Here is a 16,844-nt window from a genome sequence, read left to right as displayed (position 1 = left end):
TATTAAATGATTCTATTGCTACTGTGTTTTGAATGCATTGGCTGCAGGAAGGATGGCTGTTGGCGTGTGATGATGTGTGAGGGAAGAGACTGAGGGAGTTGTTATCAAAAGCAGCTGTGGAATTAACGTGTTAGTTAGACATAAAGTAAAACATTAATTGTTTATATTACTAGTATGTTTTGAATGCATTGGCTACAAGAAGGATGGCTGTTGGCGTGAGTGACGTGTGTGTGAGTGTGTGAGGGTCGAGATTGAGGAGTCGTTATTAAATGCAGTAAGACATCCATTGATTATGTTGCTATTGATGCACAGCTTTCCCGTTCAGTAAGTGCAGGTACTGACCTATAAATATGACAGAAAAAAAAAAAACAGAACAAAAGCGACGACAAAACGCACGTTGAGGTTCTTCTAGTTTATTGCAGAAAAATAATAATATGTAGGTGCTGTGTATAAAGCAACACATGCCCTAGCCCTCGAAGTTCCAGGAAATATGTTCGAAGGCTAAAATTCAGAAACTTAGAATAATCAGGCGAGCGAAGACGGAGTTAATCAGATTATAGCGATCTTAAAGTTTTCTTCACGCCAAGTTCTTCAATGTTGCTGGAAGATAAATCCTTCCCTCATAATAATACTGTAATATAAATGGTGAAAGTAATGATGATGATGATAATAATAATGATAACAGCAGCAGCAACAACAACAACAACAACAACAACAACAACAACAACAACAACAACAAGAGAGAAAGAGAGAGAGAGAGAGAGAAAGAGACAGTACTAATTACTGGGAAGGTACAAACCCATTTTATTTTGAGTACGCACGAATAACTTAAAGATGAAAAATGCTTATAACATTTTCAAGAGTAACTTCTGCATAATTACTTGAAAGCTTATTCTTAGGAATCTCAGGGATGAGTTTTTTCTATCCCTAGCGTGAATTTCGTGTCTTGCCAAAGCGCTTTGAACAGAATCATAAACTCGTAACATGATATCGTTGCACCTTGGCAGCAGTAGTGGTGGGCAGGCAGGCAACAGGCTTTTAGCAAATGAGAGACTACAAAATAAAGTCTCTCATAAATAAGTTAATCAAATGAGAGGCAGAACAAAATAAAATCTTGGCCAATGGGAGTTTGCACTGAGTCCTGACGCCACTAAAACAAGGTCATATGGTGTCGGTCAAAGTTACGATAGAGCATTACCTCTCCCAACAAGAAAGTGCCGTGAGGTGGCATTGAACAGCAGATAAGGTCGACAACAGTGTGTCGGGTTTCTGTTGCTAAGTAAATAAGAAGCTTTAACAGATTAGATAAGTTTGTAAATGGTGATGATAAGGAAGTACGGAAAGGTACTTTTTTTTTTGTACTGGGGCTTTTCTTTATATAAGAGAGGCTCTGGCAAAGATAAAAAAAAAAAATTATGAAAAAAAAAATGGCCAACTGAATGTGCAAATCCCGGATGTACAGTTAAAAAGACTTTCCAAAATTATGAAAGAAAAAAAAATTGCCTCGAAACTTTCTTCTTGAAACACTGCCACGTGTAAACCTGCTGGCTTCTTGCAGCTAACATTGTGTTCTGTGCTCTCATGACTTTAGCTGTTCCGGCCACTCTGAAGGATGAAAGTAGACGCCTCTCACAAATCCAGATCACTAACACTCCTTTTTCAGGTCCATTTCACGTTAAGGAAAAGAAGGATGACTGTCTTATAAATCTGTAAATAAAAACAATCTCCCGCTGGCCTTCTGTCATGGCTGTTCGTTTCTTTGTCCGTCTCTCCCTTGCTATCTCAGCCACTCTCTCCCTCTCCCTACTCTCTCCACTTTCCCCTCCCAGCTCCCCCATTCTCTCTCTCTCTCTCTCTCTCTCTCTCTCTCTCTCTCTCTCTCTCTCTCTCTCTCTCTCTCTCTCTCTCTCTCTCTCTCTCTCGCCTCATTTTCCTTTTATTACACATATCAACAGTCACGTGTCCCCAAGAATCAGGGCTGCGTAGTTCGGTTCGCATTATTTCGTCGAAGTCTTCAATCTGACATACACTAATATCTCCTTGAATGCAACTCAAGGAAGTAAGCGAGGCCGAATGATATTGCCAGTTTTTACACACACACACACACACACACACACACACACACACACACACACACACACACACACACACACACACACACACACACACACACACACACACACACACACACACACACACACACACACACACACACACACACACACACACACACAAAGATAATTTGTTGCTTGATTAATATTGTATCCACAGACATTTATTAGCAGTTAGTGATATATATATATATATATATATATATATATATATATATATATATATATATATATATATATATATATATATATATATATATATATATATATATATATATATATATATAAATTGATAAGTGAATGAAGAATAATAGTCCAAAGGTCTCCAATATTCGGATCGCTGTAATAGTAATTGTGATCTCAACACAAATTTCTTTTCCGATATGATATTTTTTTTCTTGGGAAGGTTTCACTACGAGAGGTTACAAGTGGTGTCATATTTTCTATTTGTGTGGCTGGCTGGCTGGCTGTCTATGTATCTGTATCTGTCTTTCTGTCTGCCTGTGTATCTCTCTGTCTGTCTGTCAGTTTATTTAGCTGGCTGGCTACCTGCCTGTCTTTTTGGCTGGTTGGCTGTCTGTGTAGTTGTGCATCTGTTTGTCTGTCTGTATATCCGCCTGTTTGTCTGCGCGTTTCTCTCTCTCTCTCTCTCTCTCTCTCTCTCTCTCTCTCTCTCTCTCTCTCTCTCTCTCTCTCTCTCTCTCTCCCTAGTCTCCCTCTTTCTCCAGTTTTTATTTTTTTCTTACTAGCGATCCGCAGCAACTCACCTAATTACACATTTCGTCGTAGTCAGCCGAAACTTCTTAATTTACCCTTCTAACTTGTTGGAAAAACTTGACCTGGAAGTTTGCTAATGAAACTCGTATAATGATTTCCCAGGTCGACACGTACGTAATGCCGAGGGTGTGACTCGTCCCTTCGTCAGCGGGAACGGTCCGCGGGAAGGCAAAGGCAAAGGCAAGTTTGGTGACGTGCGCGAAAAAGAACCAAGATATATGTGATTAAAAGGTCTGGAGAAAGAGAGAGAAAAAAAAGTGGTATGAGAGAGTGTGAGGGAGGTAGGGAGGGACATGGAAAGAGAGAGAGAGAGAGAGAGAGAGAGAGAGAGAGAGAGAGAGAGAGAGAGAGAGAGAGAGAGAGAGAGTTGAGATGATCATTAAATATAAGAAAGAACATATAGAATATCAATTACATTTATTAAGTAGTAATAATTTCGACTCATTATTACCTAACCCAAATTACAGTAACAGGTAGGAATATCAAACAATGAATTTCAACACTTTCTTAACTAAAATCGCAGAACAGCACTATGTAGTTCCGACACGCTATCTACCTGTTTACATTACAAAACAAGGCAACAAGACTGGGAGATGCACGCATTTCAACTAGAAGAAGGCAGAAACATCCTAATATAGTAGAAAATAAGTTAGGTTCCCTCTGTAAAGTAATTGCTGCTATAGACATGATTAACGACCTAAGTGTGTATATGTGTGTGTGTGTGTGTGTGTGTGTGTGTGTGTGTGTGTGTGTGTGTGTGCGCGCCCTAATTTACCAACAGGTCCTCCGCTTTCTTACCGTCGAGTAGTTAATGGCCAGTGTTGAATCATGAGAACATGAATCATAATCTCCTTAAAAAGTCGAGGGTTTGTACCACTTTCCTTTCCACAACTAGAAATGAACTAGTGAAGAGCAGGAGCGGCGGGAAGTGAAGGAGACAGGACTATCGCGCCGTTATTGTGGTGGTAGTGGCTTTGGTAGTGATGGCAGTGGTGTTGCTAGAGGTGATAGTGGTGAAGGAGGTGGTGGAGGGGTAGTAGGAATGGGGTTGTTGCTGTGTCTGGGGGGAAGGAGGAACTGGGGAAGGGGTGGTGGTCTCTCAAGGGAAATTAGGAGTCTCAGGTTCATACGGGAAAGTTTAATATGCGGAGTTTACTGTTGCCTTCCGTATTTCTATAGTGACGGAGGGAGAATAGGGAGTGTCTTCAAGGGGAATAAGGAGGATAGGAAGACTTGTGTGGCGCTCACTCCTTCCCGCCATCTCTGTCTTTCCTTTGTGTTGGTGGAGAGAGGGATGAGCAGGATGGCTAGGAGTGATGGAGGAGGGGATAGGAATGGAAAGACGGAGGGAAAGGATGGGTAAAGTGGGGAGACAGTAAGAGAAAAGAAAGAAGTTAGGAAACGTATGCAAGAGGTGGGAGGATGTCAGGTAAAAGGAAATAGAAGAAAAGAGGAAGAAAAGAGGGAGGCGGATGGAGTAAAGGAAAGGGAGAAGAAAGATTGAAAAGTAAAACATAGAGGAGGGAGATATATAAGGGAAAGAAAGAAAGAAAGATTGAAAAGCATAAGAAGGAAGACGGAGAGAGAAGGAAAAGCCTGCGAGGAGAGAGATATTACACCCCATCAACTCCACGCAATGCACTCACCTGTTGTACCTTTTGTATCTTACCTGCCTTTCCACCGGGCAGAGGGGACACAATCTTACCTGCTACCTGAGAAACAAAAATAACTTACCTGCCTCTCTCACGTATCTCCTCCCATGCACCTTCCCTACACCTGTGTTTCTCCCCACCTGCACCTCTCCCCTGTATACCTCCCTGCATACACTTCTGATGGCCTTTCCCCTCACCTGTAATTTCACTAATCGCCTTCTCTTCACTTGTCCCTCTCCACACCTACACTTCTCACCTTCATCTCTCTATGCATGCATTGGTAATAGCTTCAGAGTGATAAGCGGAGACTTATGCCAGAAAAAAAAGACGTGTGAGTCGAAGCATTGCAAAGATTATACTCTCCATCCTGCAACAATTATTGACTTATACTGATGAAAGGCTTGACGAGACCAATCATTAATACGTCATCTTGTAATTAACTTTACTAGAAGCATACTGATATTGGAGCACAAGGAGGTGAAGGAAAAGGAGGAGGAAGAGGAGGAGAAGAAGAAGCAGCAGCGGAAGAAGGAGAAGGAGGAGGAGGAAGGAGAACGGGGACTGAAAGGGGGTTAATAATATTGGGTGGACGATTTTTCACTCAAGGTTGAGAGAGCTAATCAAACGACCAGGTGAACACGGCAAAGGGAGGTGATTAGCAATATTTACCCGGGGAAAGAGTTGAGCATCAAAGACTTACTCCCAGAACTGTGTCGAGGGAGGTGGCGGGCGGGGCGGGGCGGGGCGGGGCGGGGCGGAACTATTGGGAATGACACTTACCCCGCCCCGTGCAAAAGCGAGGCCAGGGGCAAGTAGAGGCAAGAAACTCACCACACTTGTTCTCCGCCTGTACAAGTGTGAGAGTCGTAAGGGTGATGGTGGTGGTGATGGTTATGGTGGTGATGGTCATGTTTGTGGTGACGAGATATTGGTGGTGAGTTTGCCTGTTTTATTTATTTAGTTATTTTTCGCTTGTATTCTCGGTTCATTACAATTACATTAGCTCGACCTCATTTTGCTTCATACCCACGAATCTGAAGCCATATTATTATAGAAATCCCTGAAAACCTCTTCGAATGTAGAAGAGTAATAATTTAGGATTGCATAGGTGTGATTATTACTTGCAGATTGAGAGCAGAGGAAAAAAGTTACTTGATACTGTCACTCAGCTCGAATCCAAGCTCAAATAGAAAGCTTACAGTCCAACGCTATTCTTCCTCATGAGCTGCTCGACAAATGGATCACTGGAGAAAAGTCGAGAAACGCAAACTCCGATGAATAATAGGGATATCACACTCGACCCCTGCTAGTCTTTAGGTGCAACCCTAAGACCAAGCTCCAAAGAAAACGAAGACCAAGCGGTGTTTCAGAGGCATTCTTTAGCTTGCGTCTCGTCTCGGAAAGTCTCTCAAGTCTCTCTCGCTCCATGCACTCATCACTCATTGCTATCGACGGGGAAATCTTTCACCCACATCCATCCTATTCGCTGGCTTATTCACGCGCGGTATTCACTTGGAGATGAGTTTCTTTTCTTTTTATGTGGGTGTGTATTTATTATTACCATTATCAATTACTGTATTAAGGATGTGTATAGTAGGATTATTTTCATTTAGAGTGCCGCTTCCCCTTCCCCTCCCACACACACACACACACACACACACACACACACACACACACACACACACACACACACACACTACCGTGTCACTCCTAATTACATCATAAATCATCACTATGCTACCAGTTTTCTTATTTACACGACGCCATTACACACACACACACACACACACACACACACACACACACACACACACATACACACACACACACTTTATTTCCACACCAGCAAACTGACTCACTGCGACTCGTCAAGTTTTCGTTGACGTGTAAAATTGCACCTTATTAACCTGAACGTGTGTACCTGCCCTTCCTTTCTCTCTCTCTCTCTCTCTCTCTCTCTCTCTCTCTCTCTCTCTCTCTCTCTCTCTCTCTCTCTCTCTCTCATATCTTTCTTACATCCTTCTGTTCTTTCTTATCTTTCTCATGTTCCTGACTTTCCTTTCTCATCCTTCTCTCCTTTCATTCCTTCCTTCCTTTCCCGCCACTTTTCATCCCTTCTATCTCCTTGTCTTGTCTCCCTAACGCCCTCCCTGCCCCATCATCTGCCCACGTCTCGTCATCGCCCTTCACGTCCTTCCACGTTATTGCCAATATTGAAAAGTGAAGGTATCAAGAGTGATCCTTGGATGGCTGGTGGTTGCCTCGCCTCCCATCGTATTCCCTCACCTCCTCTCCCTCCCTCCTCACCACCTCTCGCCATCCCTCGCTTCCTATCTCGTGCTTTACTTCACCATCTTCACCTTTACTGCCTCTATTTTTTCCTTACCGCACCCTAGCCATCCCTTCCACCTGTCACTCACCTAACATGATCCGCCATGCAGGTGTTGGTGTTGAGCCATGTCTGGTTAATAAACCGCTCGTGTTTGTTGATATTTCCCTGCGTCATGTGCATGAGACTATACATATGTTGCTGGGTGAGGAAAGGGGAAGATATTTTGTGTTCATACGGCCTCAGATAGTGGCATGAAATACCTGAATAATTTATCAAGGACATGAAGATCACTTGCTGAATTCATGATTTCCAGCTGAAATTGACTTGCTTGCTTCTTATTTTATTTCTTATTCTGTTTTCCTTCGACCAGTCTCTAAAGGAAAAAAGAATACCGTCAGTTTACGTATAAAGGACAGTAAGTGATGGTTCATCAGTAAGAATCTATAAAGATATGAGCAGGACGCAAAGTTCAGGCGGCGTAGTGATAGGCCTGAAGGTTTCTGCCATTTTTCCCACTCAATCGTAAGAATATCATAGTACCGAGGCGAGTTACTATGCTGCTATCTTCTTTTAGGACTAACTGTAGTGTTGTCATTTGCAGCGGTTCTTAGAAAGCAGCAAGTTTAGTTATGAAATGACTTAATTTTTTCTTTGTTATTTTTCTTTTCTGTATCAAATAAGAATGAATGCTAGGTATGTAATCTAGTTCTAGTTTTTTTAAGTAGTGCGTTTATTTTCGTTGTTGTTGTTGTTGTTGTTGTTGTTGTTGTTGATGTTTTTATAGTAGTAGTAGTAGTAGTAGTAATAGTAGTAGTAGTAGTAGTAGTGGTAACTGTTGTTGTTGTTATTGTAGTAGTTGTAGTAGTAGTAGTAGTAGTAGTAGTAGTAGTAGTAGTAGTAGTAGTAGTAGTAGTAGTGGTAGTAATAGGGATAACTAGTAGTAGTAGTAGTAGTAGTAGTAGTAGTAGCAGTAGTAGTAGTAATAGCTGCAGCTGTTGTTGTTGTTGTTGTTGTTTTTGTATATGAAAGAAAGGGTGACTTAAACTTTCTAAAACTATTACATAACAAATCACCAAACTTATTACCATTTTCAGACATTACAAACAGATCAAAAGAGCTAGAATTTACATTTCTTTATTGTTTCTTATGATGATGAACAACATATGCCGAGTACAGTGTTTGTTATAAAGGATAGTTTACAGATAATTAAGTCACACTTACAAGTAACGTGGGTCAGTTTTCTATGAACGGCGGCTCGGCAACTTAAGGAATGACTGAAGAGTTAACACTTGGATCGTCGAGACGCTGTTGAATGTGTCTCATGATATGACAAGCTGTTTACGAGAGATGACTGCGTCAGGAAAACATGTTACGTTCTTCCTTCCTTTACGTTCTTTTCTTCCTTCGTGTGAAGCTGGAAGTTCTTTGTTTTCTTTGTAGCAGAATTTCTTTTCCATATCGTGTGGAGCAGATTCTTGGACAACGATCTTAACAATGCCTGTCAAAATACTTCTGTACATTCAACATGTATGTGTGGAGTAGTTAGTATGCAGGAAGAGAAAGACATGAAGGAGAGGGAATAGTAAGAAAAGAAGGAAGAAAAAAAAGGAAAAGGAGAGGGAGGAGCTTAATCACTTTTGTCTGTGTCGTTTCTATCAGTTAGCTTCACACAGACAGCGGCTGTGGTGCTCGTGCACTCCCATTGAACAGCTCATGTACAGACGTCCGTAGGAGTTCTCGCCTGTGGTCTTGGTGATGTCCTCCAGGAAGGCGTTGATTCCCATGTCGTGAGGGTGACCCACGTGCCACATCAGGTTCTGGTGAGTGATGTGAGTGCCGTCCAGGGTGACCCATTGGCCGTCCATTTTGTGCACGCCGATCCACATGTAGGGATGTTCGGGCAGCGTATTGGCTGAGAGGCGGAGATGATTAATTTGAGTCTGGTGAGAGTTATTTGGTGGCACGCGCTGATATACATTGAAATAAATGGAGAGAGACAGAGAGTTAAGCAGGAAAAAAAAAGACAGACTAGAAGAAATAAAAAAGAAAACGACAGACAAACGAGCAGACACATAGACAGATGGAAATGATAAAACAACACACCTACATATCTAGAGACAGAAACAAACTGAACAATGTGCCAACACATTATTGGAGTAAACTCTAGCATACTGTCAACATTAAACTGCTATCAAAGAGGATATAAGATCTTGGTCATTGAAGCATTAACAATGAAGAAAAAAGTATAACTTCATTTCCTCTACTACTTTACTTTACTTTACTTATTTGCGATGGTCAAGAATAAACATGTAAACATCCATAGAGATCCATTATTTTGAGGATTAGTTTAATATTCCTAATACTCACAGATCTCGAGCCAGGTGATGGAGAAGGCTTCCAGTTCTTCAGCATTGTCAAAGACAGCCAGGTCGGCCTTCCACACCCCCTCTGCCTCCTTCTCACACAGACCCCTGCACTCCTCCCACGTCATGTTCACCCCGGGCTTGTCAATGACGCTGAAGCAGAGGCCTCCGGACTCGAAGAAATTCGGGGGGCAATTAGCGGCTGTGGAGGGAAGCAAATGGAGGTGTTTGCATATTCTTAGACAGTGGAACTGAGGGTTGATTTTGGACAGCTTGCTTTGAGATCGATTGCATAAGGGAGAAAGAAGCAAAAGGCAAGTGTTGATATACTCATTCATCTCATTCATGTGACGGATAGTTATGAGTCTACGCACTTTCCATTGCTTTGTCTCCCACCACCAGACCTTAACCTTTAAGTTGACATTTGAAGTTGAGGGCTGATAGTGGGGATTTATTATGAGTTTGACTATGATCTTTTGGCAGTGACTGACGGTAATGCGAATGACTGTTTCTTGTATTTCAGGAAGTTTTCACTGAACTGTCACTTACGCAAAGATTTCAGTTGAGTAATATAACGCAACGTTGCCTTTATTCACCAATATTTACTCATGTATTTATGTCCTCCATTTGAGATATGGTCAAGATGATTCAGCTTCACTTTAAACATGGTGAGGTCTGCAAAATGTAGACTCCTCAGGAAATTAAAGACACTGATATAGGGTTATAACTTACTGGGTTCAAGTCAATTCTCGTACAATTCGGGCAAGAAAGTTAAGCATTTACGGATGAGGTGCTGACGAGGTTATAGGGAGATGAGTGTTGAAAACTTTGTAATGCTGCATTGTGAAACATTCATCATTACTCTAAAGAGTTAAATAATAAGGTAGAACTGCTAGCTTTAAAGCGTTTGACGCGACACTTGAGGTGCACAGCATCTTACTGATAAGCCGTTTAACTTTGCCTAATGTGCTATTACAAAGTACACTAAACTTTCCTGTACAATGATGTGTTGGATGAATATAAATGTAATTATTGTTTACGTACCCACGAAGGCTGCCAGGGAAGCAACGATAACTTGTTGAAGGAGAGACATGTTGGTGTCAGAGTGCAGCAAAAGACAACACGCAGGCTTTTATACAGTAACTCAAGGGCAAATGGTAGAGGGTGAGGGAGGGAGAGAAAAAAACAATCAGTACTAGTGAGAAACAAGATGATAATTCTCCCATGTACTTCCCTCTAGAACGTGTTAGAGGGAGCGCGCTCACTGTCTGGGATTTTTTGTGCAAACGACCTTGAATTTTTCATTGGACTCTCATAGATTCTAAGTGTAGCCAGGCCCGTAGGTACAGGCTGTGGTGTGGCCCTGGCGCTTAGGAAAATCCCAGGGGAAGCACAAAAATTGTCAAATATTTGCTGGAATTTACTATATTCTTTGCAGTGTTGTAATAAATTATTTGACATTTTCGAGAGATTGCATACCTTGCTATGGGCAGTATTTTCTTATCTAGGTTTGGAACTGTGACTGTAAGGGTGTCCGGTGTACAGAGAGGAAAAGCGAGGGAGAGCGTAGCCTTACTGCTAAGTCAGAGAGTGCAGCAGTGTGCAATTTATTTGACTCGATTTATTTACCAAATCTCCACAGACTTTAAATAAAAATATGGAGCACAGTTCCTCAAATGTATACAGTAAACTGGACCTGACAGCATGATAACAAGAACAAACGTAAATGGATACATTTTTAACTAAACAGTGGAAATAGACACCGCCAATGGACCTCTACATACGCTATTTAGTTGTTGTGCAAGTTTTGTGCATTGTCTTAGCTTCCCTCCTTTTAGGGAGGAGACAGTTTTGGTATATGTATGTATATATGTATGCATGTATTGATGCACTGGAAAGGTCTTGAATGAACTGAGTGAAAAGCAGCTTTTTCCTTCAGGTGTAAGAACAGTCAGTCAAGTTAAGAATGATTGAAACCACGCAGGAGGCACAGTTTCATAGCAACATGGGCAAGAACAAAAATAAATATGTCAACAAAAATACAATTTGATTTCAGTTACAGCATAGTCTCTGTCGTGCTTCTCACTCAGCCGTAGGGATATTACAGTATGAAGGCGAGTTTACAGTGTTACTGGTTTGTTTTAAGACAAAGTGTTTGAATTAAGCTACGGAAGTCACTTGCCGCGGTTCATGGGTTTAGTTATGAAGTGACTTTTATTCATTTATTTATTTTTATTTATTTATTTTTTTTTCCTATATCAGATAGGAATAAGTATATATTCTGGTTTCTGAAGCAGTGTTATTTTTCGTCGTCGTCTTTATTGTTTTTGTTGCTGTTGTTTTTGTTGTTGTTGTTGTTGTTGTTGTTGCTGTTGTTGTTGTTTTATTTTATTTGTTGTATCATTATTATTATTATTACCATTAGTAGTAGTAGTAATAGTAGTAGTAGATGTTGTTGTCGTACTACCAGTAGTATTTGTTCGTCTTGTTGTTATTGATATTGTCTTTGTTGTTGTTGCTATTGTTGTTGTTGTTGTTGTTCCTGTGGCTGTTGCATATGAAAGCAGGGCTGACTAAGAACTTTTAAAAATACTACATATTAAACCACTGACCTTATTACCATTCCGAGAAAGTACAAATAGATCAAAACAAATAAAATTTAAATATCTTTATTGGCTGAGAGGAAGAGCGGAAGGGATAAGTTTGTTTATGTGGTAGGGGGACAGTATTTGGCGGCACGCGCCGATAGACACGCAAACTGAGAGACAGAGAATTATACCGGGAAAAAAGAGATAAATTAATAAAAAAAAAAAAACAAAGACGATGAGAAAGAAATAGTACAAAATAACATATCAAAACACAGACACAGGAACGGATTGAACATTGTACCAATATATGACTGAAATAAACTCAAGTATTCACTTAATATTAAACTGCTGACTACGATAAAAAAAAAAAAAATCCTAATTACTGAAACATTGACAATGAGGAACAAAAGCATAACTTAATTTCCTCTACTATGTTACTGATCTTACATTTGTGACGTTCAAGAATAAACACATCGAGGACCGCTGAAATATTCGTTATATTCACAGATCTCGAGCCAGGTGATGGAGAATTCTTCCAGTTCTTCAGCATTGTCAAAGACAGCCAGGTCGGCCTTCCACACCCCCTCTGCCTCCTTCTCACACAGACCCCTGCACTCCTCCCACGTCATGTCCTCCCCGGGCCTGTCAATGACGTTGAAGCAGAGGCCCCCGGACTGTGGAGGGAAGCAAATAGAAGTGTTAGCGTAATGGTGGACAGTGGAGTTGAGAGTTGATTTTGCACAGCTTGTTTTTAGCTTAATTAGATAAGAATGAGGGAAGCAGAAGCGAAGTGTGAATACACTTATCATCCATGTGACGAATAGTGTCATCAGTAGTGTGCCATCCACTAGCGGACCTTTTACCTTTAAATACACATTTGGAATGGAGGATTTATTGCGGAGATATATTATGAGTTTTAAAGTGATTTTTTGACAGTGACTGACGATAATGCTACTGACTGTCTCTTATATTAAAGAAAATCTTCACTGAGCTGTCACTTACTCAAAAATTTCAGGTTGGCACTTTAAGATAATATTGCATATATACATCTATATTCATTAATGTACTGATGCCAGTCATTTGAGAGATCGTCAAGTTGAATTAGCTTCACTTTAAACATGGTGAGGTTTGAGTAATGTACATACATTGCTCGTGAAATGAAAGACAGTGTTATAGCTTTTTAACTTAGTGGTTTATGTCATGTCTCGTACAGTTCGGGAAGGCAAATTAAACATTTACGAATGTGGTGCTAAAGAGGTCCCAGAGAGACAAGTGTTGAAACTTTTGTTATGCGGCATGACATGGTGCTGCTGTATATCGAACCCTTGACACAACACTTGAGGTACACAATCTCATATCTTTATCTTGTCCTATCACTCCAATCCCTCCTCAGGATCCCCCTAAGCGAAGGTGCCTCTGGCGTTTTGCCTCTGCTAGTTGGGGGGACCTGAGGAGGTATTTTGCTGATTTTCCTTGGAATGACTACTGCTTTCGTGTCAGAGACCCGTCTTTGTGTGCTGAGCGCATAACAGAGGTGATAGTGTCTGGCATGGAGGCGTACATTCCTCACTCTTTTTCTCGTCCTAAACCTTCTAAACCTTGGTTTAACACAGCTTGTTCTCGTGCTATACATGATAGAGAGGTGGCCCACAAAAGGTACTTAAGCCTTCCTTCACCAGAATCTCATGCACTTTATATTTCTGCCCGGAACCATGCCAAGTCTGTTCTCCAACTAGCCAAAAACTCCTTCATTAACAGAAAATGTCAAAACCTTTCAAGATCTAACTCCCCTCGTGATTTCTGGCATCTAGCCAAAAATATCTCCAATAACTTTGCTTCTTCTTCTTTCCCTCCTCTACTTCAACCAGATGGCACCACTGCTATCACATCTATTTCTAAAGCTGAACTCTTTGCTCAAACCTTTGCTAAAAACTCTACCTTGGACGATTCTGGGCTTGTTCCTCCCTCTCCTCCACCCTCTGACTACTTCATGCCACGTATTAAAATTCTTCGTAACGATGTCTTCCATGCCCTCGCTGGCCTAAACCCTCGGAAGGCTTATGGACCTGATGGGGTCCCTCCTATTGTTCTCCGAAACTGTGCCTCCGTGCTTGCACCTTGCCTAGTCAAACTCTTTCAGCTCTGTCTGTCAACATCTACCTTTCCTTCTTGCTGGAAGTTTGCCTACATTCAACCTGTTCCTAAAAAGGGTGACCGCTCTAATCCCTCAAACTACCGTCCTATTGCTTTAATTTCCTGCTTATCTAAAGTTTTTGAATCTATCCTCAACAGGAAGATTCTTAAACATCTATCACTTCACAACCTTCTATCTGATCGCCAGTATGGGTTCCGTCAAGGCCGCTCTACTGGTGATCTTCTGGCTTTCCTTACTGAGTCTTGGTCATCCTCTTTTAGAGACTTTGGTGAAACTTTTGCTGTTGCCTTGGACATATCAAAAGCTTTTGATAGAGTCTGGCACAAAGCTTTGATTTCCAAACTACCCTCCTACGGTTTCTATCCTTCTCTCTGTAACTTCATCTCAAGTTTCCTTTCTGACCGTTCTATTGCTGCTGTGGTAGACGGTCACTGTTCTTCTCCTAAATCTATTAACAGTGGTGTTCCTCAGGGTTCTGTCCTGTCACCCATTCTCTTCTTATTATTCATTAATGATCCTCTAAATCAAACTTCTTGTCCTATCCACTCCTATGCTGATGATACCACCCTGCACTTTTCCACGTTTTTTCATAGACGTCCAACCCTTCAGGAGGTAAACATATCACGCAGGGAGGCCACAGAACGCCTGACTTCTGATCTTTCTAAAATTTCTGATTGGGGCAGGGCAAACTTGGTATTGTTCAATGCCTCAAAAACTCAATTCCTCCATCTATCAACTCGACACAATCTTCCAGACAACTATCCCCTCTTCTTCAATGACACTCAACTGTCCCCCTCTTCTACACTGAACATCCTTGGTCTGTCCTTTACTTATAATCTGAACTGGAAACTTCACATCTCATCTCTAGCTAAAACAGCTTCTATGAAGTTAGGTGTTCTGAGACGTCTCCGCCAGTTTTTCTCACCACCCAGCTGCTAACTCTGTACAAGGGCCTTATCCGTCCATGTATGGAGTATGCTTCACATGTCTGGGGGGGTTCCACTCATACTGCTCTTCTAGACAGGGTGGAATCAAAAGCTTTTCGTCTCATCAACTCCTCTCCTCTAACTGACTGTCTTCAGCCCCTCTCTCACCGCCGCAATGTTGCATATCTAGCTGTCTTCTACCGCTATTTTCATGCCAACTGCTCTTCTGATCTTGCTAACTGCATGCCTCCCCTCCTTCCGCGGCCTCGCTGCACAAGACTTTCTTCTTTCTCTCACCCCTATTCTGTCCACCTCTCTAACGCAAGAGTTAACCAGTATTCTCAATCATTCATCCCTTTCTCTGGTAAACTCTGGAACTCCTTGCCTGCTTCTGTATTTCCACCTTCCTATGACCTGAATTCCTTCAAGAGGGAGGTTTCAAGACACTTATCCACCAATTTTTGACCACTGCTTTGACCCTTTTAAGGGACTGGCATTTCAGTGGGCATTTTTTTTATTAGATTTTTGTTGCCCTTGGCCAGTATCCTTCCTACATAAAAAAAAAAAAAAAAAAAAAAACACATCTTACCAAGAGTGCCATAGTGATTAGCAGGGACTAAGTGGCTCGAACTTCCCTGATGTGCTATTACAAAGAGAACACAAGACCTTCCTATGCAGTTTTGTAAGTTTTATGCAAATATAAGTGCAGTTATTGTTTACGTACCCACGAAGGCTGCCAGGGAAGCAATGATGATTTGTTGAAGAAGAGTCATGTTGGTGTCAGAGTGCAGTGAAAGACAACTCGTAGCCTTTTATACAGCCACGCATGGACAAAGAGTGGAGGGAGAGCAAGAGAGACAATAAAAATCATTACTAGTGAGAAACAAGATGATAACTCTCCTATGTGTTTCCCAGAAGAGCATGCTACAGAGAACTTTTACTCTGTGTTGGGTTTTCAGAGCTAACGACCTCAAGTTTGTTTTTTATTTTATTTCTTCAACAGTAAGTATCATTCGTAGTCAGGTATGTAAGTATACTCGCACAGGGTGCGATGTGACTTTGGAAATCCCATTAAGACGCTCTTGTGCACTTACTCTGCTCTTAGACGCACTGACGATAGAATGAGTTGATGACACTCGAGAAAAATGCTCAATTACTTGAGAGACTCGAAATCATTGGCTGCAGTTCGAGATATCCATACACATTACTTCAATCTGTTGCAATAAATTATTTGACATTGTCGAGAGTATGCTTACCTTGTCCTATTCAGTATTCTTTGACTAATCTCTAACTAAATTAGCCTCTATGAAGATAAATGTTGTCTGCGCCAGTTTTATTCTCACATGCCTCCAATTGCTAATTCTGAACAGAAGTACCCTTTTCACATTTGTGGGTGGGCTGCATTCATACTGCTCAAGTAAACAGGATGGAATCAAAAACATATCATCTTGTCAACTAATTTCCTCTCACTAACTGTCTTCAGCCTCTCTCTCTCTTAACTCCAATGTTGCATCTCTTGCTATTTTCTATATTATGAACTTTCTATTTATTCTCGCCCATATTCTCTTCTGTCCATCTCCGTAACACAAGATTAAACCAGTGATCAAAGTCTTCCATCACCTTCACTGGTAAACTTTATCACTCCCTACGTGTTTTTGTATTTCCCTTTCCTACGTCTTGATTTTTTATTTTATTTATTTATTTTATTTATTTATTTTTTTTTTCCTTTCAGGAGGAAGATCTCAGACACTTCTTTAGATTTAGTGAATCCTTTTAGCTCTTCTTTGGTGACTGGCATTTCAATAGGCGTCTTTTATAGAAATTTTGTTTCCCTTTGCCGAGATAAACCGAGATAAATATCTAACTACAAAAACATAATTCGATATCGATTTTTTTTTATTTGAAATGTTGAATATTGCATGCTAATAAAGATATTAATT

At 41.0% G+C, this 16,844-nt stretch overlaps 1 protein-coding gene and 1 long non-coding RNA gene across 2 annotated transcripts in view; one reads left to right on the top strand and one right to left on the bottom strand.

Annotated features, from left to right (window-relative positions):
• LOC135105072 (uncharacterized) overlaps positions 1 to 13,186 on the top strand; it is a 23,451-nt gene extending 10,265 nt beyond the window's left edge. The window contains exon 2 of the long non-coding RNA XR_010270685.1: positions 12,331 to 13,186. This is a non-coding gene — a long non-coding RNA (uncharacterized LOC135105072). The remainder of the gene's footprint in view (positions 1 to 12,330) is intronic.
• LOC135105071 (uncharacterized) lies at positions 7,993 to 10,399 on the bottom strand. The gene is made up of 3 exons (XM_064013011.1): positions 10,280 to 10,399; positions 9,240 to 9,437; positions 7,993 to 8,784 (listed from the first exon to the last, which is right to left on the bottom strand). The coding sequence occupies exons 1-3, from the start codon at positions 10,326 to 10,328 to the stop codon at positions 8,528 to 8,530; spliced, it is 504 nt and encodes a 167-aa protein (XP_063869081.1). The 5' UTR covers positions 10,329 to 10,399; the 3' UTR covers positions 7,993 to 8,527.
• Positions 13,187 to 16,844: the final 3,658 nt, after the last annotated feature.

Source organism: Scylla paramamosain, chromosome 11, assembly GCF_035594125.1.
Source record: "Scylla paramamosain isolate STU-SP2022 chromosome 11, ASM3559412v1, whole genome shotgun sequence".
Taxonomy (NCBI): domain Eukaryota; kingdom Metazoa; phylum Arthropoda; class Malacostraca; order Decapoda; family Portunidae; genus Scylla; species Scylla paramamosain.
The sequence above is the reverse complement of the archived record's forward strand: the minus strand, read 5'-3'. Positions and strand labels throughout refer to the sequence as shown.

Excerpts from the sequence above, each read along its gene's own strand:
- LOC135105071 (XM_064013011.1), bottom strand. The coding sequence starts at position 10,328 with ATGTCTCTCCTTCAACAAGTTATCGTTGCTTCCCTGGCAGCCTTCGTG. Across the intron at positions 9,438-10,279 it reads TTCCCTGGCAGCCTTCGTGG|CCGCTAATTGCCCCCCGAAT; the intron begins GTACGTAAACAA and ends TTCCCTCCACAG. Across the intron at positions 8,785-9,239 it reads CATCACCTGGCTCGAGATCT|CCAATACGCTGCCCGAACAT; the intron begins GTGAGTATTAGG and ends TCCGCCTCTCAG.